This window comes from Pezoporus flaviventris, unplaced genomic scaffold (genome assembly GCF_033815535.1).
Source record: "Pezoporus flaviventris isolate CSIRO_AGI_PZ_B2104156 unplaced genomic scaffold, CSIRO_AGI_Pfla_v1 ptg000015l, whole genome shotgun sequence".
Classification (NCBI taxonomy): Eukaryota; Metazoa; Chordata; class Aves; order Psittaciformes; family Psittacidae; genus Pezoporus; species Pezoporus flaviventris.
Window position 1 is genome coordinate 26,607,084 of NW_026892563.1, and position 23,418 is coordinate 26,630,501.

The window sequence follows — 23,418 nt, forward strand, 5'->3', positions numbered from 1 at the left end:
TTGGAAAGCTCATTACCTTACAAATCTAATGATTTTTTTTTTTTAACATATGTACACTTACTGACAACCTTTCCCATTCAGAAAAGATTTCTCATGCTGCATTAAATGTTCTTCAGGATTACATTTTTCAACTATGCTATGTATCTCATAGCTCTCAAAATCCTCAGGAGAAGTACTGTTTGAATATTGTATGTGGTAGTTTCTCCTCTGTTCACATCTAAGAAATGAAGCAAAGCACTAAACGCCTTTAGGGGTTCAGATACAGGCTCTGCTGCAACCTGTACAACAGTTCTTTGTTAGATCAAAACCACTTCATGTCCACAAACCATTCTCATAGTTGCAAAGTTGCTAATTTTCTTTTTCTTCCTATGGATGTTTTTGTTGTTATTGTAAATAATTTTTTTTTTGAGCTTTAGTGCTAAGAAAACAAAGCTGCATATAAAGAAGGGCTTTTGAAAATAGCCTTAATATTTACAATATTCAAGTTTTTACAGTTTGGCACCGTCAGTTTGGCTATAGCTTTCTTATAGTAGTTAGCAGCTAGGGTGTGTATTCTGATTAAATGTCAAAATCGAAAGGCAATGTGAATGTATTCATTGCAATGCTGAATTAAGGCATTAACGTTATCAGAGAAGCTGCTCAAGCTGTTGGTGAACTCCAGCTTTCTTCTGATGTATTGCATTTGCATGGCAAATATTTGGTAGGGGGCCACATGGGTGGTTTCTCTGAGGAGCTGCTGGCAGCTTCCTCTATGTCTGATAGAGCCAAAGCCAGCTGGCTGCAAAATGGACCCACTTCTGGTCAAGACCATCAATGATGGTGGTACCACCACTGGGGTAACGCGTTTAACAAGGGGGGAAAATCTGCTGTGCAACTTCAGCTGGAGAGAGAAGTGAGAATGTGGGAGCTGTGCAACCACTAAGGTCACTTAAGAAGGAAGAGAGGAGGTGCTCCAAGTGCCAGAGCAGCCTGTGGTACAGGCTGCATATAGGTGGCACAGGCTGTCCCCCAGCAGCCCATGGAGTTCCAAGGATGGAGCAGATATTCACCTGCAGCCCCTGAAGGACCCCATGCGAGAGCAGGGGGATGCTCAAAGGAGGTTGTGACCCTGTGGGAAACCTGTGCTGGAGCAGGTTTGCTGCAGGACTGGTGACCCCACAGGGAGCCATGCTGGAGCAGCCTTTTCCTGAAGGGCTGCACCCCTTGGAAGGACCCACACTGGAACAGTTCATGAGGAACTGCAGCCCATGGGAAGGACTCATGTTGGAGAAGTTCATTCAGAACTGTCTCCTGTGGGAGGGACCCTGCGCTGGAGCAGGGGAAGAGTGTGAGGAGTCCTCCTCTGAGGACGAAGGAGCAGCAGAGACAATGTGTGATGTACTGACAGCAGCCTCCATGCCCTGTGCTGCCAGGGGGGAGGAGGTAGAGATTTTGGGAGTAAGGTTAAGCCCAGGAAGAAGGAATGGGTGGAGGGAAGGTGTTCTCAATATTTGGTGTTATTTCTCATTATTTGATTTGATTGGTAATATAACAAATATCTAATACTAATAACTAATAATTAAACTAATTTCCCTAAGTCAAGTCTATTTTGCCCATGATGGTGATTGGTGAGTGATCTCTCCTTGTCCTTATCTGGACCCATGACGCTTTTGTTGTATTTTTCTCTCCTCCATCCAGTTTAGGTGTGTGATAGAGCAGCATTGGTGGGCATCTGGTGTCCAGGCAGGGCCAGCCCACTACCCCTGGGCTGTCAGGATTATTGCCCAAGGAAACTTGTGGGACTTAGTAGTGTGGGGTGAATGCTACCACTTATCTTCATTTTCTTGCCTCCCTGAATTAATTTAGTTTTACACTTTTCACTGACTCGTTTTGCTGCACTCCTGAGAGTCCCAGAGCTCTCTGTTGGCACATATGTATTGCAGCAGATTGACTTGCAGAATCTGCTGTTGGGGTAAATTCCATCTCAGACAGCTGGGAATCTTGATTTTATTTTTTTTTTAATGTGTATTTTTTTATGTGTATTGGTTTTTATTTTGGTTTTGGTTTTTAGCAGTTGAGGCAAGATTGGGGGCAACACAGCAAAAATCAGCGAACATTAGGTTTGGAGCTCTGACCACAGACATGCTTTGTGTGTTATCTAAGTGAAAATTAAACTGTTCAGTTTTGTGTGCTGGGCCTCTTAATCCACACAAACCAGCATAATGTAACTTGTTGCTTTTTATAAAAAGAGCTGTGTCATCAGATGATGGTGGTCCATGTATTTTTGTACTTTATCATAACTAGGGCTTGTAAATGCTACTGTGAAGACTGGTCATACAGCAAGCACTTGTGTTTCTTTAGGGGCAGATTCTGAGATGGGTAGTCATCAGGATTTATACTGTTATGACTAACTGAGAAATTAGGCTGATTTACTTAGTATCTACTGTTGATGTAGATAGGGAGCATTTAATTCTCTAGGTGCTGGTAGGGAAGTAAGTAAATTGGCCCTCTCACTTACAGTTGTTAAAAACAAACACCCACACCCCCAACTTTATTCCCTCTGCCCTTGAGAGTCCTAATTTGCCTGTGAGTGGGGTGGGTTGGTTTGTTTGTTTTTTTTTGGTGTGATTTATTTATTTTAGCCTATGGTTGAGATTATTCTTTATTTTTCCTAAGATGACTGGTAGATACAGTTTTGTAATTACTAGCCAGTCTTGTGAGAGCTGAGGTTAAATCACTAGCTCCCAATCAGCCAGAGCTGAATGCTTTAGTTATGCATTATAAGGAGACAAAGCGTGCCTTGTTTTAAGGTGAACGTAATGCTGTAGTGAATGTGCATGCTATGATATAGATAAAGTTCTCTTGTTGGACATTCATTTATTTAGATTGGTATGGTTTCAGGGCAGGGAAGGGAGTGAACCGGTGAGCTGATACGGTTTATAACTGACCTGTTTGAAACCTGACTAATTTGGCTATTTCTGTCCTTTGTTCCTTCCACTTTTTTCCATCTTTTCCCTGTGGGAAACCTAAGAAGGATTGTTCGTTTGACCTCAAGCCTCTGGCTCTGCAGGCACTCATGGACAAAGAAGAGTGAGTGTGAATGAGTTACTGGTGTTGTAGGGGGATCTAAATGGTTTTGTGTTTTCTCAGCTGTTACATGTAGCATGTCTTTTGTCTTTCTGGTTTAAAAGGAGGTTGAAGCAGCAGAGCAATTCAAAATCGTGATGCTCTGTTCCTTCAGGAAGAGCAGCTCAAATTGACAGAAACCTTGTCAGTTAGGCAAGTCAAGATATGAGGAGAAAAAGACTTGACCTCTGACCCCCAGAATGCATTGGATGGCTTGTTTATATTCCAGTCTTTCTGGAAGAAGAGCTGAAGGGAGGGGGAAGATATAGGCTGAGAAGGAACAGTGCTGTGACCACAGTATGCAGGAGGAGCTGTGTGGATTTATGGCATCCATTCTCTGTGTATTTTATTCTGTCATGTGTTATACCAACACCTGTGATGTGTAATATATAAATAGCAGCCTAGGTTAGGCTGGCTAAAGCTTTAAAGGTTGATCTGGGACAGCACAAGAGGGCTGGAAGAAATCTTTCAGTCAAGGCTGTGTTACTGCATTTGTGATTGTTTTTTTTGTGTGTTTGTTTTTTTTTTTTTAAAGGTGTAGTTAGAGTTGATGTTTGCCTTGATTAAAGCTTTGGGAGGTGAAGCAGAGCTATCTGTGCTTAGCTGATACCAGCTTTGTTCTTTTCATGCACAAGTTATCTGTTTGATGCACAAGTATCTTTTGACTGAATCCAAAGTAGTTGGTTTTGTATGGCACTGTATCCTTGTGGCTGGTGGGCATGGCAGGAACTACTGGTCTGTGTTAAGTGCACTGGAGGAAGAAAAAGGGCTGGGGGTGGGAGGAAGAGAGGGGTGAAGTGTGTTGGGGGAGGAGGCTTGTGGAGAGAGAGGACAGGGAAAGTATATGGAAACATCTGTTCCCAACTTGTGCACCTTTGCATAAATTGGATGCTTCCTACTGGTCCTTGTCTCAAGGCACAAAAGCAGGCAAGAAGCTGAGTCTGTGGACTTAATCTTACTCTTGGTCACAGTTATAGGCAAGGTTTCTGGAACTCTGATACTTGGCAAGCACCGGTTAGATGAGAATCCAGTAGTTACTGTTGTTCCACTTCCCCTCAAAGCCACAAGTTGGACTGGGATCTACCCAGGGCTTTTAAACTCAAGTTAGCAGTATTTAACTGTGTTACAAAAAGTGTGTCTGTTGTTGGAAGGAGCCCCAAGCCATTTTGGAACGTTAGGGAATATCATTTTCTGTCTTGGGGTGTGTGTGTGTGTGTGTGGAATAATTGAAAACAACATTCACCAGCTAAGATATATCAAACCAGCTCTTTTACTCTTGCAGATTTAATTGTATGTTTACACCATGCAGTGGAGCATTCTGTCACCTTGACCTGATGCCAGCGATCCACATTGCACTGTGATCTGAGCCAAAATAGTAGCTTGGATCTCAAGGGTGACATAGCAACTCTGTGATAGCCCCAAACTGGAGGTAACATGTTCTGCCTCTCAGCATGGCTAATTAACTCAGCATCAGGCAGTTGCACCAAATACTGTTTCTATTGAGGACCATTTCAGTGAGACCCAATACCTGTGATCCTTTGTGTTTTGCTCATCGGGCTTTTCTGGCAGGATGCACTGGCTGATGCTGTATACTCCTGCTTTTCATCTGTGGATCTAGTATTTGGTGTCAGTTTAAGTGACATTATATTTTGCATTGGTAGATCCAAAAATGATATATCTCCATGAAACAAGGCACATCATTGATTGTGGTACCTCTGAGAACTGCTGTTATCACAGCAGGTTTTTTTTGCAGCTGAAAGGGAGGCTGTTTCAGTAAGCTTTAAAAAAACTTGTAGTAACTTGACCTAGACTTACACGTGTCTTCTTGCTATCCAAGAAATGGACTTGAGTGCAAGCAGCCTCCTTTTTTTTTTTTTTTTTTCTTCTGACCTTTTTATTTCTTCTGTTCCTGCTCCCACTGTGGGACACATGTAAAAGCTCCTGGGTGGTCAGGCAGAGGGAGGGAAGAGGAGTGAAAAAGGGGTTATGCCACTGAACAGATGATCATACTGCACTAGAAAAAAAAAGGATGTAAGAACAAGAGGGTCTGAGCCTGGTAATGACTGCAAGAGTGAGTCAGGACCTACAGGCTTTTTGCAGCTTTTGCCATACTCTCCCTATTGATGGCATGTTTTCCTTGGAAAGCTATGAACTCGTGTCTTTCAGATCTTGCCTGAAATGCTGAAAGGCTTAGGTTTGGCTAGAACAAACTGCCATACCTGATTTCTTGCATGAAAAAATAATGGGAATTGAGAGTGTGAGACTTGAGATGAAGGCTTGGAGGGGAGTAGATGCTGTGTTGCCTGTTATGCCCAAAACACGGAGATAAACTGTGCTTGTTCCCAGACCTGCCTGCAGCCTTCTCTAGGGGAGCTAACCTCCCTTTTCCACCAGCCATCCTGTCCAGGTATGCTTCTGAGCTTTAAGTAAAACTGGAGTCACACACATGGGAAATGCAGAGATCTCCTTGAATATTTTAGACAGAAGCAAATGGAAATGAAGTTTGTCACTGAAAAATACAGATTAAATTGTTTTTCCTTTTTGCTTGACCCAGCTGTTGGGAATGTTCTGGTGAGAAGCAAAACACTGGTGTCTGTACTTGAAGGGCAAAAATGGAATAAAATGGTGATGACTTGTCCACAAAATAAATGTATTGCTGTCTCTTGTGGTGCATAGTAGGTTTCATCGTTAGCAGGATGATGAAAGGGAGGCAGGCAAGCACTTAGTTCCTAAACCAAATCTGTTAACTCTCACAGCCTGTCCTGAATTTGTGTGCAGTACTTGGCATGCAAACATGCAAAAAGTCAGAGGTGGGCATAGCTTTAGTTTACATCTCTTCCCACTAGATAGATTAGTGTCAGCAGAGGCTACATTTCTGGCTGTAATAGCTGGTAAAGAACAACAGTTGACTTAAATCTACTAAACGTCACTACTACTGTGACATAAACTGGACATCATTGCTTGCAGTTGAGTACATGGAGAAAAAAATATTTTGCTGTTTATTTTCAGGCCTTTTGCAGTGTTAGAGAGGGAAAATGTTAGGGAAACATTGGAAACCTTCCTTAACAAAAAGGAGCACTGGAGGAAGATCATCTTTTTTTCAGTTACCAGGATCCTGTTGAAGTAAATAGCTAGTTTGGTAAGCTGTTGCAGGGGAAGAAAGCTCTGGTTTTCATACCAAGTCACCAGACTTCTTTCTCAGCTGCTTATCCCCTCATCATTGAAAGAGTATCATACATAGTATCTTCCAGTGTAGGAAGAGTATTCCAGTGCTGGTACAGATATTGTGAGATGGTGGAAGTCCCCAGTGACATTTTAACATAATAAAACCTTAGTTTTTTGGTGTCATGGATTGCACAGGCCTTCAGGAACAGGAATATCTGCTTTGGTTTTGTGTGGGGTGGGGCAGGTTAGCAAGAATCTTTTCCAATTAAGATGCTGTTAAACTTGCAACTTCAAAACTAAGCCTTGCTACTTCAAAGCTAAGCTACTGTTGTTAGAGAGTTAGTAATATAATTTTAATTCATGGCCACTTTTCTAGGGTAACCCAATATATCCTCTCTGAAACTAAATATTCCTAAGGCCTTCTGTTTCATAATAAACTGAAATCAAAAGGAGGATTGGAAATGATGAAAAAATATAAGGAGTGTGTGAGGAAGGCATTAAACTGACTCAGCTACTTCAGTGCCTTTAAGATTCTGCTGGAGTGCTGTTGTATTGTCCACTACAGCATTTCCTTCCTGAAGAGGGGAAGAATTAATGAGCTGTGCAAGAGCAAGAACTGGAAGAGTTAATGATGAATACTATATATATTTGGCAGAAGATATAGATAAGCTGCCATAATGTGAGTACATTAAGGCACATAACTTGAGACTGTCATCTTGCTGTGTAGTTGTTCTACCAGGCATGCACTACATCCTGACCAAAAGGAAGCAGTGCTGCAGTACTGGTGATCACAAGCAAACCCACAAGAGATTGGCTACATCTTAAAAATCCTGATTTTTTTTTTTTCAAACTTTTTAGTCTTTTTTTTTTTTGTGCTTTTTCTGCTGTCCCTTCAAATTTCAAGGTCCACTCAAATCATATTTTCAAGCTCACTTCCCTTCCTCCCCCACAACTACAAGAGCTAGGAATTTGAGTTCTGAGTGAGCTGAAATTTTCATGGTGTCAGTTAATTCCAGCAGCAAGGAGTTAAACTGTTACAGGACTACGTATGGAGCCAACATTGTTTTAAGATTAGTAGTTTTTAATTTAGCAGTAACCACTTTTTAGTTAAATATTTAGTAATAGTCAGAGGTGCTTTATAAAATGAGTGGCACATACTGAAAAGTCTCCTGCATTGTATTATTGACAACCTAATTTCAAGGAAGAAAACAAAAGTAAGGCTTACAAGGGTAATGAAAAAAGGTGCTTGTAATGTGGTCATGTGATTGCCCAGTCCAACAGCTGTAGTTTTCTGTGTGATTATTCTGTGGCATGGCTGCATCAACTGCATATGTAAGTTGAAAGATAAACTGGAGCTCTGAGGTGGTGACTCATATCGGATACCACACTTGATGAAGTTGCAAAATGGGGACGAATTGTATGTAAAGATGCAGCTCTGACAAGGACATTGGTTTTCCACTTCCATCAAGGAAAGAAAATATTAGCCTCTGGGATTATATAATAAATTTGCAATGTACTCGGTGTGTTGGTGGGAGCTGGGGTGGACCCATCTGTCCATAGGAGATGCAGGCTGATCTTGAGATCACTTAATACCATAACAGGGTCTGGTAATTCTGTAACTGTAGCTCTGCCTTGGGCGGCGTAGAAAGTTGAACAGCGGAAGTTGGTCTTAGATTCTTAATAAAAAATACCCATCAATCTCTTTATAATGCTTATGCATTCTGTTGCTTGCTTACTTTCAGAAAATTGACCAGCTAACATTATGAACATTGTGCACTGGCATGCTGGGCTCCTCGCCCCTTCCTTTGTGTGGATCACCATAGGCTTTTCAGAAAGAGGAGGGAATTGAATAGTTGAGTTCCAGTTTTGTCCACCTTGTTTTGCTTAACCCTGACTGACCTTGGCCTAAGGGCACCATGACCTCTGTCAGTCAGGTTGATGAGCTTAAATCAAGATGCAGGATTTTGTGTTGTGATAAATAAGCTGGAATGGGCCTGTCATTTTACATCTGAGCTGTGTCTTCTCTTTTCTTGCATCTCTGACTCTGGGAATTTTCTAGTGCAATATTTACATTGTAGGAGTTTTGTTTTCCTTTGATTAGCTTTCTGTAACACTTGCCTATTTTAAAATAGGCAGAGCTGGAAAATGCTGTCACCATTAAAAATGCAGCCAGAATAATTTATTCCATAAACAAGGCAATGGTTTTGTTTACTAAACCAGGTTAAGAAAGTCTTCACTAAAAAGACTGTCTTTCTTGACTACATAATTTTCTTCTTAAAGAACTGGATGAAGCCAGGCACTGGGGGTTGGGATGGTGAGAAGACACTTGTGTAACTATGGCCGTTTTATGTTCCCAAGAGCTGAGTTAGGTACACCCTACATTCTCATGTGAGTGCCATGCTGATTGTCCTACATGTGATACTGAAAGCTGCTACAGATTCCTTATGATCCTGTTTGAAGAATGCTGACCTACATTTTCTTGTTTAAATTAGTGTTTTGCAGGCTGTATGAATATCTTTGTAAACACTTCACAAGCATTTTTTTTTCCTCTGACTAGTACTGTTATTCATAATGTTTTGTTTTTTAAATACCCTTTGCTTTGTCTTTGCTCTGTTTCGTACCCTGGTCTGACCCTTCAGCAAGGTCTCTTCCATTAAAGTCAGCAAAATCAGCAATTTAATCAGTTGCTAATTTAGCAACTTTATTTGAAGAGCTGGTTCATTATGTTCTGTTGTTTAATTGATGTTTGCATTGATTGAATTAGGGAATAAAAATAAACAGTTAATTTCCATTTCAGTGGGATATTTCAGCAAATTTCGGCAAACCAGGAGGGGGTAAAATACTGACAATGGAAAAAACCCAAACAAAACAACCCAAGGAGAGCAGTATCTTTTTCAAATATAGAATCATTTAGATTGGAAAAAAACTTTTAAGATCATAGAGTCCAACTGTAAACCCAGCACTGCCAAGTACAGCACTAACCTTGTCCCCAAGTGCCACATCTATACATCTTTTAAACACTTCTGGGGTGGTGACTCAAACACTCCTTGGGCTGCCTGGTCCAATGCTTGACAACCTTTTTGGTGAAACAATTTTCCTAATACTCAGTCTAAACCTTCCCTTGTGCAGCTTGAAGCTGTTTTCTCTTGTTACTTGGGAGAAGAGACTTAACACCCACCTTGCTATAAACCTCCTTTCAGGGAGTTGTAGAGTGATAGGGTCTCCTCTGAGCTTCCTTTTCTCCAGGCTGATCAACCCCAGTTCCCTCAGCTGCTCCTCATAAGACTTGGGGTCTAGAGCCTTCACCAGCTTCGTTGCTCTTCTTTGGACCCACTGCAGCACCTCAATGTATATCTTGCAGTGAGAGGCCTAGAACTGAACACAGACTTTGAGGTACAGCCTCGCCAGTGCTGGATACAGGAGCATCATCACTGCACTTACCCTGCTGGCAACACTGTTTCTGATACAGGCTAGAATGCTATTGGCCGCCTTGGCCACCTGGATATGCTGCTACCTGATACTCAGCCAGCTGTTGACCAACGCCCCCAGGGCCCCCTTTTCTGGCAAGCAGCTTTCCATCTCCTGTTCCTCAGGTGTGTAGTATTGGATGGGGTTGTTGTGACCCAAATGCAGGACCTCAGAATATTGATGCAGCCTGCCCAGATCCCCTGTAGAGCCTTTCAATCCTTAAACAGATCAACACACCCATGCAGCCTCATGTCATCTGCAGACTTACTGAGAGTGTACTTGATCTCCTCATCCAGATCCTTGATGATGATACTGAACAGAACTGGCCTCAATACAGAGCCCTGGGGAATGCCACTTGTGGCCAACTGACAACTGGATTTAACTCCATTCACCAACACTCTTTGGACTTGGTCATCCAGCCAGTTTGTTACCCAGCAAAGAGCACACTTGTCCATACCATGAGCAGCCAGTTTCTTCAGGAGAATGCTGTGGGAAATGGTGTCAAAGGCTTTACTAAAGTTTAGGTAGACAACATCTACAGCCTTTCCCTCATCCTCTAAGTGGGTCACCTTTGTCACGGGAGATCAGGTTAGTCGAGCAGCCTTTCATAAGGACATGCTGAATGGGCCTGATCACCTGTTTGTCCTGTACATGTGTGCATGATGGTACTCAAAATGATGAGCTAATTGCTGTTAATGACATTTGACTAAACCCAGTAGGTAAGGGTTTTTTGGTAGTGTCCTTGCAGTTTTAGGGAAAGACTTACAAAATTATTGCAAAAAAACTCAGAGTTTGCTCTAGAATTTGAGAGTAACTGTCAAAAAATTCTGTAGTAACTCTTCCAGAAGAGTTAAGGGAATTGGAGCTGTAAGGGAGGCAATGTTACTTCCCAGGGCGGGATGAAAGGTTGAAATCGCAACAGCTGCAGCCTGTAGTTCATCTAGAACAGAGCAGGACAGCCTGGAGGGTATACTTAAGGTTGACCGATGATAGCTTGTTAATTGTGTGGCTTTGTTACAGTTAGATACTGATATAAAACTCCATCTCTGACCCTACAGTTAAGCTTGTGTGAAGGATGGGGCAAGGGGTGTATATGTAAATAAGGAAGTAGTGTCTTGTTGCACTCAAGTAATTGTAACAGATAGTTCACTGTTAGCTTCACCTCAAAGAAATGTTCATGTGAGTGGCAGTAGTGTATGTCTTAGTCAGTAGTTTGTGTCTCTATTTCTGATAACAAAATGCAGTGCGCTCTAGTAGTTTATTGGTCTTTAATGCAAGGTATGATGTTAAGATGTTACTAGCATAAAGCATATTGCTGTAAATCATCTGGACTATAACTGTTTTGAGTTTTACTGCCTTAGGGCTGTTTAACACAGGTTTAAAATAAGAGCAACTCTAAATATTCAAAAAATCAACACAGAATTTTAAAAAAGAAAATAAAAAAAAAATAGAAGGAGGAAAAAACCAAACCATAAATGCAAAGGTTCTGCTCAGCAGAAAAATGCAGCAGTATGTTTGGATATGGCTTGTGTTTGCTAAACAGCTGTTTCATACCTTCACTATAAAAATATAGATATGCAAGTAGGTATTCATGCATTGCTTATATTGAACCTTCTTACCATGGTAGGGGAAGAAGTGAAAATAATAGAAGGGTATAGCTCTTGAGTAAATTTCCACAGTAGCTTGTGGCCAGAATGGCTCTTTTGGACTTCTACTAGATTAAGCGGTAACAGTTTATTCATAACTACTTGAGAGGGCAGCTCAGTGTGTTCGATGTGAGCAGTGCAGAAGTTTCTTTTCCCTCAGTGTTTCTTGCCAGATTCCTGAGCTTCTGATATGTCTATAGTTTTCTTTTAGTAGACTGTGCAATGAAGTGTTTTAAAAAATGAACACTATTTCTCCATGATTAGTAAGTTCCATAGATTGGATCCTAACTTGTCTTCCTTGCTTAGTGATGTGTGAAAATAGCATTTTTCTGTGACTTGAGCAGTGAAGTCCTGGAGACATTCAAGGCCAGGCTGGATGTAGTTCTGAGTGACCTGCGCAATTTGAAGATGTCCCTGCTCGTTGCAGGGGGGTTGGACTATATGACCTTTGAACGTCCCTTCCAACCAAACTGTTCTATGATTCTATGAAGTCTGTCCTTAAGGGCATAAGCAGATGGCTTCAGTACAGCTTTAGATGACCAAAACCAGACTTTAAGAATATTCAGTGGTCCTAAAAAAGCTGGTAGCAATTTTAGGTAGATCATACCCTGTTCGGTTTCATTGGCATCAGCCTATTTACCTCCTTCAAAGTGCTAATGCTTATTTAATTGCGTAATTATGGAAACTGGTAGCGTGTGGCGCAAGAAAGAGGAGAAGCACAGGAATGTACCTGTAAGGCCAACTTCTGAACCAAGAGGCTGGTTTCTTTGGGCTGCAAATGGGCAGAAAGGAGCTCTTACTCTGATAGGCTTCTGGAAGAGCCCATCTTCTTCCTGTGCCTTCAGAGAGAACCTAGAGTGAGACCCCCTCTCAGTGCTTCTGTGCAGAGTATGCACATGTCTTAGGTGCAGAGCAACATTCAGTTCCTGTCACTGTGACTTTGTGTGTCAAATTTGTGGTGGTGATGAATGCTTGTAATAACGATGATTTCCTTTCACAGGTTTCAAGATGCTTTATAAAAGCTCATGTTAATAGCACGGCTTGGATTTAAATGTCTTGTTTTTCTTACATTTCAGATCTATCAGTCATGAAACGAATTCTTCTGTTTTTCATCCTGGCTGCTGCTGTTATGTATGGCATACTGCATGGAAATCTGTGGAGAAATAACCTCTACTGGTATGGTGATGCTTTGTTCAATTACATTGCAAACACCCTCATGGCTGTAAGAGATGTGGCTGGGAGTTGCTATGTTGCTGGAAAGCTGTTTAATAGTGATCAGCGGAAGTGAATACTACTCTCTGTTCTGTTTTGTGGTTGTTTTGTTTTGTACTGTGATTTATTCTGTCCTGTCAACCTTCCGTCATGTCACTTTTAAACCCAGCGGTTGATTTGAGCCTGATTGTGTGGGGATGTCAGGACCTCAGAGACAGGGATAGCCACTCTGAGTTTCAAGAAAATAGGTGTTTAGGTGAGAAGAGATATCCTATTTGTGTGTCGTGTCCATAACTCCTCCCACCCCACATGTGCTTAGTGTTAGCTTGTTTCTTTAGGTGTCTGATAAATGTCATGGGAGAGGCTTGCCCCAGTGACATCCTTGTGGGAAGTGAACCTTCATTGTCTCCAGACTCCTTGGGACAGGTGTCTTGGCACCTAAAATTCAGCATAGTTATTGAAGAAGTTGAGTTTCCATTGCCTTTTGCATAGCTGTGACCAGGACTGAGCAGTGTGTTTGTGTTATGAAGATAATAGTGATAGCTTTTAAAAGTAGTGATTTATGTGATTCTATTTGTCTTGCTTATAGCATACAATTGATAGAGTGGCTTTCTGTTGTGGTTTCTGTTTATAGCAAACCACAGTGTTGTGACATTTCCCTTTTTGCAGGATTAGCTTTTATGGACAGACTTCCTCTGTGAGGGCTTCTCCTTCCTATGAGACTAGTGGAGTTACCCAGTAAGTTCAGCAGTTGAGTATTTTTGTGGTGGGATTTTTTGTTTTTTTGGTTGCTCGGTTGTTTTTTGGGTAGGTGGGAGGCATTGAGACTAAAATCAGTAGCCTTTGTCTGTAGGCTCACCATTCAGCTGGTTATTGTACTGGTTATTGTCTGTTGGCTGTTTCTGTTACGAACACAATTGTAACATGTCTGACAAAGGGAGCTTGTCCATGTCATGTTTCCAGTGTTCGGTTAATATTTATGGCCATTTACAGTGACTGTCTATAACAAGCAGTGAATTGATGGAAGGACATTTGTTTACAACTTCCAAATTTCTGCAATTCTGAGTTACCTGAATAAAATGAGCAGAGCTACAAGGGCAGCTATTGTACTTAAAGTTTAATAAATCAGAGGTGTGGTTAACTTGTGATGTGCAAGTGGATGGATGTATAAGCATATCTTGTGCTAGTAAATTCCTGCAATTAGGTTTCTGGGACTAATAAGTGTCTATGCTAAAATTTAAAAGCAGGCCTCTTCTCTCTGAAGCCATCCTGCAAAATGCCATCTGTGAGGCTTATGCTGGAAAGCAACGAGCTGGCCAGCTGATACCTTTCACAGGGTGCTTTTTTTAGTGTATGTATTCACATGACAACTTGGGGTTACTAAAAGCAATTAACCTTAATGGTCTGTTTGGCTTGTGGTTCTAGTGTGGTGGTTTCATCCTTCTGTTTTTAATGAAGCCCAGATGCTCACACTGAACTTTGTCCTGCCTTCTGGGCTTTGTATTTGTTATTAATTGGGCTAAATCACCAAGGTGGGAATGTTCTTAGAAATGTCTTTGCCTTATGAGAGGAATGACTTAAGCCTAAAGAACCTCACTTTCCTTAGAGTACCCTATGTGGTACTCTCTCTATTCCCCACTCTAAATGAGACTCTTTCTCTGAGGAGTGCTGGTGATGCTATCTGATTTGGCTGCAGGATTGATTCAGCCCAGGTGTCCTGCTTCTCTACAGGTAGGTCTGAAATCTCACCTGGTTATGGATTCTTTGATAGTTACTGAGAAGAGGGAGGTTACAGACCCTTTGGAACAGTGCTATGAGATGAAAGCCTTTGCTAGTAATTGTATGCTGCAGTGATAAAAATCCATCTTTATGATGCAAAGGCAATCATGAAAATTTAGTGTGGTGTTAACTCAGTAATTAGCTTTTACTAATTTGGCTTGTCCAAGTTTCCCTACCTTGTTGCTGCTACTGATTCCTATTACTGCTATTTCTTTGAAATTCTTCTTTTGCAGGCTGCCACCTACGGCTGTGGAGAGAAGGAATGTGCTGGACACTTGCCTCCTGAAACCAGCATTTGAATCTTTACTGGGGTGAGTATTCTGTGGGAAGTAGAGGGAAAAGGAAAGTCTGTGCTGATTGAGGTAGAAATGAGCTATTTACATATTCTGACCTATTTCACATTTCGATTTACCTCTAAAAGTACAGCTTTTTCATTGTTATTCTTCCTGGTTGTTGCAACATAAATTGTTTAGCTTGCCACTGATCAGCATCTGTGCAATACCACACAACTAGCTCAAAATGCTGGTGTCTGTACTGAATAAATACGTACTTCCTGTTCACATATTCTAGCTAGTAACAGTGAAGCTATTTTAATGATTGAAATACAAGCCTTAGGTTCCCTCTGCTCCATGTTTTTGATGTAAAAAAGTCTTCATATCAAAGACCGAAACTCAGTCACTCTGTTATTAAAAACCTGCACTTTAAAAGAGTTTTTGATAGTTAAGTATTTCTGTAGCAGCCAGGAATCAAGAGAGATTTTGAAAATTTCTTCTATTTATTTGGAAAGTGAAGAATGAAATGTGCAAAAATTCATCTAATCTTTAATGATAGAAGATTCTTCCCCTTCAGTGGAGTTTTAATGAAATTTGAGTTTATTCATGCTTTTGTTCCTTTAATAGTATTGTTGAATTGTGCGTAGATGTTTTCCATTTTAGTATACTCATAGAAAGCTTCCTTTGTAAAGAAGCGATCATATGAAAAAAGAAAGAGCTTCAACCCAAAATGAAGGAGGTGTTTGGTCACAAAAGTGCATCCAAGAGTTTTGTGAGGAAATAATAGGAGGTTTTGTTATTAGAAGCACAAGTCTTAAATGAGAGGTCAAGAAAGTACCACGGGACCAGAAGCAGACAAGCTGTATTGTTGGCTTTGTGTTTTGCCTTAGCAGACATTGATTATGGTCCTGGGAAGGCTTGGGAAGATCTTTAGATCCCTGGCTGAGGGAGTCTTAAAGCTCTAAGTAAAGGCACCATTGCTTTTTTTGCTGTACAAGAAAACATGGCTTTGATTCAGTGCTATTATTATTTTAAAGAACATGGAACAATCTTAAGTTTGTTCTACTCAAAACAGTCCTGTGGTCTTTGAGTTTTAGTTAGCTGCGTGGCCCAGTAAAGTAGTCCTAGTTCCCTCCTTACTTCCCCCAGTGTGCCCAGGCTGTCTCTATGTCAGGCTCAGCAGGATAGCTCTGGTGCTGAGCAAGGGGGGCAGGGATGGACTCGGATGCACAGCAAGAAAAAAGGTTCAGAGCTAGAACAGAATCTCTTGCATATTTCCACAGCTCCTTTACAGAGATAGTTTGTGTGAGCTGAAGAGCTGGTCTGTGCACTTTGGTAATAGCCTGGGGAGGTTGCAAGGATTTTTAACCTGGCAGAATTATTTATTGGAAAGGAACCAGAGCTAGAATTAAGAATCTCTTTGCAGTAGATGCATTATTTATTTATTATGTCTAAGCTTAGCAGCTGCTTCTGAACAGCAAGGCAAGTTACTACGTTTAATACAGGTGGTGTTCAGTGCATGTTGTCTTAAAGTTAGCTGGTCTTGCTTAGTTAACCTATGGCCCAGTTCTTGGTGTGTGGGCTGTGGTATTCTGTTGGGTTTTTGGTTTGTTTTTTTTCCTTTTTACTGTTGGTATCTTCTGAATACATAGAGCTTAGAGTGAGGTACTTGCTTTGTAAAGCTGAAATGGAGGGGTTTATTTTAACAGCTATTAATGTTCTTCACAGAGAAACAAGTCATGTGCTGGTTGTGGGTATTTATGATCAACACTAGGCTCTCTTGCTGTGACTGTATACTCCTGTGTTAACACTTTAATATAAGGCCTGGTATTCAGGATCACTCCAGTAAGCCATTTCAGTGAGTGTGTGACTATTTAACTCCAAGGTAAAGCCAATGGCATGATGGCATGTGACAGGATTGGGTCTACTGTGCATTTATTTGACTTGACTTGGCAGGTATGGTAACATGAGTGCCTCCCTGAGAGAACCCTTGTCTGTGGTTGCCGTCTTTTGAAGAATTGACCCATTCTTTCTGTCTTGATGCTTATAGGGTATGATGCCATCCTACTCTAGTTTGTAGGAGGAATGTGCTTTTGAGGCAGTCCTCCTTGTGATCCCCATGTGCCACTCTTCTCATCACAGGGTGACCCTGGCGTATGTGGTCTGGGCTCCTTTTGGACATCTGGCTAAGCCAGAAAATGCACTGAAGGAGCACACTTGCTGTGCTGCAGCTGCTAGTGTTCAGTCTGCAGCATCCTACTGGAGTTAGCCTAGCACAAAAAACAAACCGAGATGTGTAGAATGTGGATGTGAGAACTCCATTCTTTTTCCTGTATGGGTATACCTCTGTTGCTGCAGAGTACTTACTAATGTGAATACAGCCACGTGTTTGGAATGGGAATGTATCTCAAATAAGCTGAAGTCTTCAGGAGATGGTATTTTCAAATTAAAACGCCTTGTTTCAAATCCAATTCTGTAAATTGCAGTATATAATAAGAACTTAATATTCCTTGCCTCTGTTGCATACTTTTCAAACCTGAAATTACTCATTGTCTTTCTGGGTTACATGTTCTCTTAAACATGTTCTTATGTTTTAAGCTTTCATCATGTGATTTTAATGACTTTATAACTTATAGTAGCAGAGAAAGTGAGAGTGTCCTTTTATTTCACACTTTACCCACCAAATACAAATACAAAATCTTTCCCTTTTGTCACTTGCTTTCTTTCCCTGTGTTCATGAGTTTTCTTCTCTTAAAAATTGATAATACTTGCAGTAGGATGAAGAAAGCTTTTTTTTTTTTTAAAAGAAATTGCATGAATTACTGGCTAATTGAAATACATAATCTGGATTTTTGAAACTTTTTCCCTTTCATTAGTGTTGACAAAATATACCCGTTCCTGTGTGCTAATGATTTTATCAGAGTGGCGGAGTTCCACGGGAGTGATAAGTTTGAACTACCTTATGGAATAAAGAGAGCAGGTTTGTGTTCTCCATGTACCTTGTTTTTAAATAGAAATACCTAAATGGCATGTAAAGCCACTGAATCTCAGGCTCTGGTCTTTCCTGTTCACCAACGCAAATCCTTTTGGGGGTATCTAGCAGTGACTCAGTGGGTTCATTTACTCCCTCTGATCTAGCACCCTCCTTTTTTTAACAAATAAAGCACCATGTTGGGGTTGCCCCTCTTAGCAGAGAAGCTCCAAAAAGGTGGAGGTGAGGAAGAATGGAGCTTATTCAGCTTCTTTTCATTTGTGTGTGGACTGAAGTGCTAAAGATATTTAGCTAGCACCTTACTAGGTGAAGTATTAGCTGGGTCAATATGGTGGGGTTTGATCAACACACTTAAGCTGATCAGAATGAAGAGTCCTACTGAGGCAGAAGTCTGCAGGTTGGGGCAGTTATATCATCAAATTTTCCCTTTTACTGAACTAGCTTCTACCACTAGGGGAGGTGTCACTGTGGCTGCAGGGGGTATTCTTGCCATTGCACAGCTGCTGTGCCTGTGTGTGCTTGTTCATGTCTGCTACCTGTGTTGATCAGGGCATAGTCAACAGAGGCAGAGACCCTAAGGGGCTTAGTCATCCTTTTGGAAAGGGTTGTAAGTCTCAAATCCCAGAGTTTTTAATACTGAACTGTGTAGCTTCCTAGTACTGTGCAGATCTGGGCTTTAGACTCTATTTGCCCTACATCAGTATAAAGAGGATGATGCATTTTTCTGCATCTCTGGGGCTGCAGTGAGAAAAAGTATGTTTGGGAACGAGCTGAGTCCCCTTCTCAGTTTGAGGCACATTGAGTGTCCAGCAGGTGCCTGCCCACCGTGAGACAGCTGGGAAAGTGCTTCTACCCAGCTTTGCTAGTGGGCACAGGCTGGATTGATGTCTTCTCACAAGATACCTAATGCTGTTACTGTCTCTGGCTGTGCATCCCCTCTTGAGTCAAGGCTGCTTCTGTTTCAGCTGAAGTTGGGTAGACCGAAAACCCCAGTCAACTGGAATGCAGTTGACTCCCAATGATTATTTACTGTTGCAGTTGTTTTGTTTTTTTTTTGAATACAAATCCCCTGCTGTTTTCCAACAGGGGAATGCTGGGGCAGGAAAAGCTTCCTAGAGAGGAGCTCCTACAACCCTGATTTTCTTTGGCATCATTGACTGACTCGTGGCCCTAAATGACAAGTGTTCTTATTTTGAGTTTTTTATGCACAGTGTGTAAAAACTGCTGTATCTGCTGTAGTCAGGGTGGCAAGCTTATTTTTGTCTCAAAAAGCATTGAACATTTTCATTAACCTTCTTCATATTTGCTTTCTAGAGCAATTCTTTCGTTTAGCCCTTTCAAGACTGCAGAACTGTGGGCTTTTTAATGAAGATGACAGGTGAGATGGTTTATTTGATACTGTTTCTGTTAATTGCATTTTAAATATTAAATGTCTGAAAAGGAAATAGTAGTGTTATCTTGAAATTGCTCTTATTAGCCAAGATGCAGATCTGATTGACAGTGTCCAAGCATTATCTGATATCTGTAACTGATCCCAAGATTTAAGTAAGTTTGGTTTTATACATACATAGCACTAGCATTTAAGAATAATTCTTCTGTGAGAGAACTTGAACTTACAGATTTCTTTTCATAAGTGTATTAGGAGTTTGCTAACGAATGCAGTCCCATCTTCCTGTAGTATCTTTCCATACTTCAGGAAAGTGAAACCACCCCTGAAAAGTTCAATGTGGTGTCCTTTTTCAGAATCATTATTAGTGTAAGCTAGATAATTTTTGAGATAAGCATATGCAGACCAGTGACTGTTTCTAAGCAAAAGAAATCTTATGCATATCCCTGTGACGCTGCATTTGCTGGCCTGCTGCATGCCCTTGTTTGTATGTGTGCTCAGCTTACTTTTCCTGTGAATAAGGGAGACCTAAGCAGCCAGGAAAGGCTCTTCTGGCCTTTTGGGAGTAACCAGGGTGTGGCACAGATTGAAGCATGCCTTAGATAACTCCCTTCCTATGTATTAGATTGTACTGTTTAAATCTCTTGATTAGAAGCTACTTCTGCCCATAGTTTTTGTTTAGTTTTGCGTGTGTGTGATTGTTGGGGTTTATTTTGGTTAGGGGTTTTGTTTTGTTTTATTTTGTTGGAGGTAGTAAAGTTGGAAAGTATACTGAAATCCTGTGTTTAACAAGTGATGCAAATGACTTTTTAGGTTTGCAGTCTAGCAAACAGGCTGACAACCTGCCCTATGTCACATTAATGTGAGAATTCTTAATAGAGTTGAATGCATATAATGCTGTGCTTGGCTGTATTTGGGGATTTTTTTAATCAAGGAGATCAAATAGAAGATTATTGCTTCAAGACAAATGGTAGGATCACATTTTAATTAACTTGGGTGGAATATGAGCAAAATAATTGTTTTTAATACCCAGTTTTCCTTTTAGGTGCTTTTCTTTACCTACTATAGTCCTTCCTTCCAGTGTGTTTAGTGTCTACTTCTAGGATGTTCAGGTTTACTCTTGGGGGTGGCAGAAGGGGAAAAAACCCAACATAAGAAGGATGTAGACCTGTTAGAACACATCCAGAGGAGGACCCTGAAGATCATCAGTGGGCTGGAGCACCTCTCCTATGAAGACAAAGAGACTTGGGCTTCTTCAGCTTGGAGAAGAGAAGGCTCAGGGGAGACCTTAGAGCAGCTTCCAGTAACTTATGAGGGCCTGCAAGAAATCTGGAGAGGGATTTCTTATGAGGGCATGTAGGGATTGGACATGGGGTAATGGCTTTAAACTGAACAAAGTGAGATTTAGTTAGATATTAGGAAGAACTCCTTTACTATGAGGGTGGTGAGACACTGGAACAGGTTGCCCAGAGAAGCAGAGAGGCTGTGGCTGCCCCATCCATGGAAATGTTCAAGGCCAGGTTGGACACAGGGGCTTGTAGCAACCTGGTCTAGTGAAAGGTGTCCCTGCCCATGGCAGGGGGGTTTGAGCTAGATGATCTTTAAGGACCCTTCCAACCCAAACTGTTCTATCAGGAGTACAATAATTGGGGAAATTCATACAGAATTGGCTGAGAAAGGCTATTATTTTTTCTGGAGATTGAAAGAGAATGCCAAATGCCGTATTATAAATTTCCTGATATCACAAGTTCAGCTATAATCATTTTGGCTGTTGTGATGCCTGCAGTACGACATAGTACCTTTTAAATGGAAATGTCTGTCCTCAAAAGTAAGGTAATTGGTATAATGAATGTAGGTTCTCTGAGATAGGTATGTTTCATGGTTCATGAAGTATGCTTCATTTTAATAAAAGTAATATAGTTCAATAGTACTGAAGCAAAATGAGAACTATTAATATTTAATAGGCAGTAGTATAAACAAAAATATAATGACTTCAGTGTGATTTGTTCTTTCTAGATCTATCGGGTTTTGTGCATAGCACTGTTAGGGCATGAACTGCGGTAGTAAAGAAGAGCTTTTACACATACACATTTATCTGAGATACAGTGGCTTGTAAATGTGAAACACTTTGGGAATTAATCCTAACAACCTTCTCTGGTAATACAGAATTATTGAGCAACTTTGCAATGCTGCTGCCTAATTCAGCCTTCCTGGCAGAATGCGAAATGAATTTCCCTATAAGCATTTCCTGGGGGAACCTGCTATGAAGTATTTTAACAAATATTAGGTTATATGAGCACCAAATCTGTGGTTTGCTGTATACGTAGCTGTATTTGTGTGCAGCTTAGGTAAAACTGTACATAGTGTGAGCTATAAAGGATTTCTTTCCAAACAGTGCCATTTTCCAAACTTAGGTGTTCTCACTGTGTAAAGACCCAGTTCTCTAAAACTCTTTGGAAGTGAACAGTGTCACTGACTTCAGTGGAATAGCCTGTAGGAAAAGGGTTTCGAGGCTAAGGGTATATCCACAAAGTAACCTCTGAACACTGACTCCTCTACCCTTTTCCTCAGGGTTACTTGCTGGGCACTCTTAGGACTTCGACAGCAGTGAATTCTTACAAATGCATTTACACAATTCTGAGTCAAGAAAATGTGACCTCTGCATCTTCCTTTTACCAAATACCTCAGAGGAAATAATTTGCATTCCCCAACTGACTATGGGGGGTGTGTACTAAAGAAGCTGACGTTGAGATCATCTTTTTGCTTTTTTGAGTGAAACAGTATTTCAGTGGAATGTGCAAGATGCAAACCTGCTGACCTTTAAAAGCTACGTTTCCATTTAACAAATTTTTTTTTTTTTCATAGACTAGGAAAATGTTTATTTTAGTATTTCACCACATAAACAATGTATGTAAAGCAATGCCCGGCTTTGAGATTAAGATGCTCTTGTACACCATGTGAATAGGGCAATAGTTCAATAGTTTGAGTTACTAATGGGATTGCATTCAGATGTTGGAGATGATTTACCATGTGATTGCATCAGGGTCCATTTATACTCTTAAGTAGATCTTGAACATCTAAATGCAATCCCTTAGCAATTGTTATAACTGAGGTTTTACTGTTTTTCACTTTCATCAGTATTGTGCTCGTGGTTGTAAGCTAGACCTCCAGGCATTTCAGTCTGTTACATTTCACTTGTAGCACACCTGATGTTGTTTAAAGACATCTGAATTTATATCTCTTCTTGCCAATTTATTGATTTGGAGAAAGAGTGTTTTTCACCCTTTAGGGTGAGTGGAGTTTTTTTAATTAAAAAAAAAAAAGGAAACTTTGTAAGTATGGTTGGTAAAATATCTGGGAGTAACAGTCTGACAGTAAGTACAGGTCAGTTTATTTAACTTAAGTATCTTTGAATACAGTCCAGCCTGGCTACATATTCTTTATCTCAATTTAATATGTCAGTTTTCTGTGATATTATATTCAATCTTTTTATGCTAGCATAAACCATTCCCCTCCCTGCTTATTGTTGTCAGTGAAATCTGTGTTACTGTGGACACAGACTTACAATTGTAACTGAGTACACTTGAATACAGAGAAGGGGGGCAAAGGAGAAAATACAGCTCAGCAAGAGGGCATTTGTGCCAGACTTCCTGTTTCAGTTGGCCCACTTGGACTTCCTGAGCTTGACAGACATTAAAAGCTGGTCTTTCTAATTTGCTTGAGTGTATTTATGACTGTGTTCATGTACAATTCATCAGGAATACTTGATCTGCTCGTTAACTTTATACACTTGAAAAGTCCGTGTACTAACGTTAGATGCTTTCTGGATTATCTGAAGGCAGCCAATAATTCTGTTTTTGAGTGTGTGTGTTATTAAGGGCACTGGACTTTGAAAGCATAATCAGACTTCAAATTCTGAATCAAATTCAATTTCCCATCCAAGTAGTATTAGTCAGCCGAGGTGGGTTGACCTTGGCTGGATGGTAAGTGCTCACCAAAGCCACTCTATCACAAGATAAGGACAGTGGGAGATCACTCACCAGTCACCATCATTGGCAAAACAGACTCAATGTTTATTACCAATCAAGTCTGAGTAAGATAATGACAAAAACAAATATTGAAACGCCTTACACACATCCCTTCTTCCTGGGGTTAACTCACGAATTCTCTACATCCCCAACCCCAGCAGCAACAAGGGGACAGGGAATGGGGGCTGCTGTCAGTACATCACACGTTGTCTCTGCTGCTCCTTCCTCCTTATGGGAGGACTCCTCACACTCTTCCCCTGCTCCAGTGTGGGGTCCCTCCCACAGGAGACAGTTCTGAATGAACTTCTCCAACATGAGTCCTTCCCATGGGCTGTAGTTCTTCATGAACTGCTTCAGCGTGGGG

The 23,418-nt window shown here is 40.9% G+C and overlaps 1 protein-coding gene across 4 annotated transcripts in view; it reads left to right on the forward strand.

Annotated features, from left to right (window-relative positions):
• ST3GAL6 (ST3 beta-galactoside alpha-2,3-sialyltransferase 6) overlaps positions 1-23,418 on the forward strand; it is a 46,206-nt gene that overhangs the window by 8,706 nt on the left and 14,082 nt on the right. For 3 of the 4 annotated variants that reach the window (XM_061453878.1, XM_061453881.1, XM_061453880.1), the window contains exons 2-6: positions 12,461-12,560; positions 13,266-13,334; positions 14,609-14,686; positions 17,524-17,627; positions 18,954-19,017. In XM_061453878.1, coding sequence (XP_061309862.1) covers positions 12,472-12,560; positions 13,266-13,334; positions 14,609-14,686; positions 17,524-17,627; positions 18,954-19,017 — 404 coding nt within the window. In that variant the 5' untranslated portion in view covers positions 12,461-12,471. The remainder of the gene's footprint in view (positions 1-12,460; positions 12,561-13,265; positions 13,335-14,608; positions 14,687-17,523; positions 17,628-18,953; positions 19,018-23,418) is intronic. The other variant, XM_061453879.1, reaches the window with a different exon arrangement.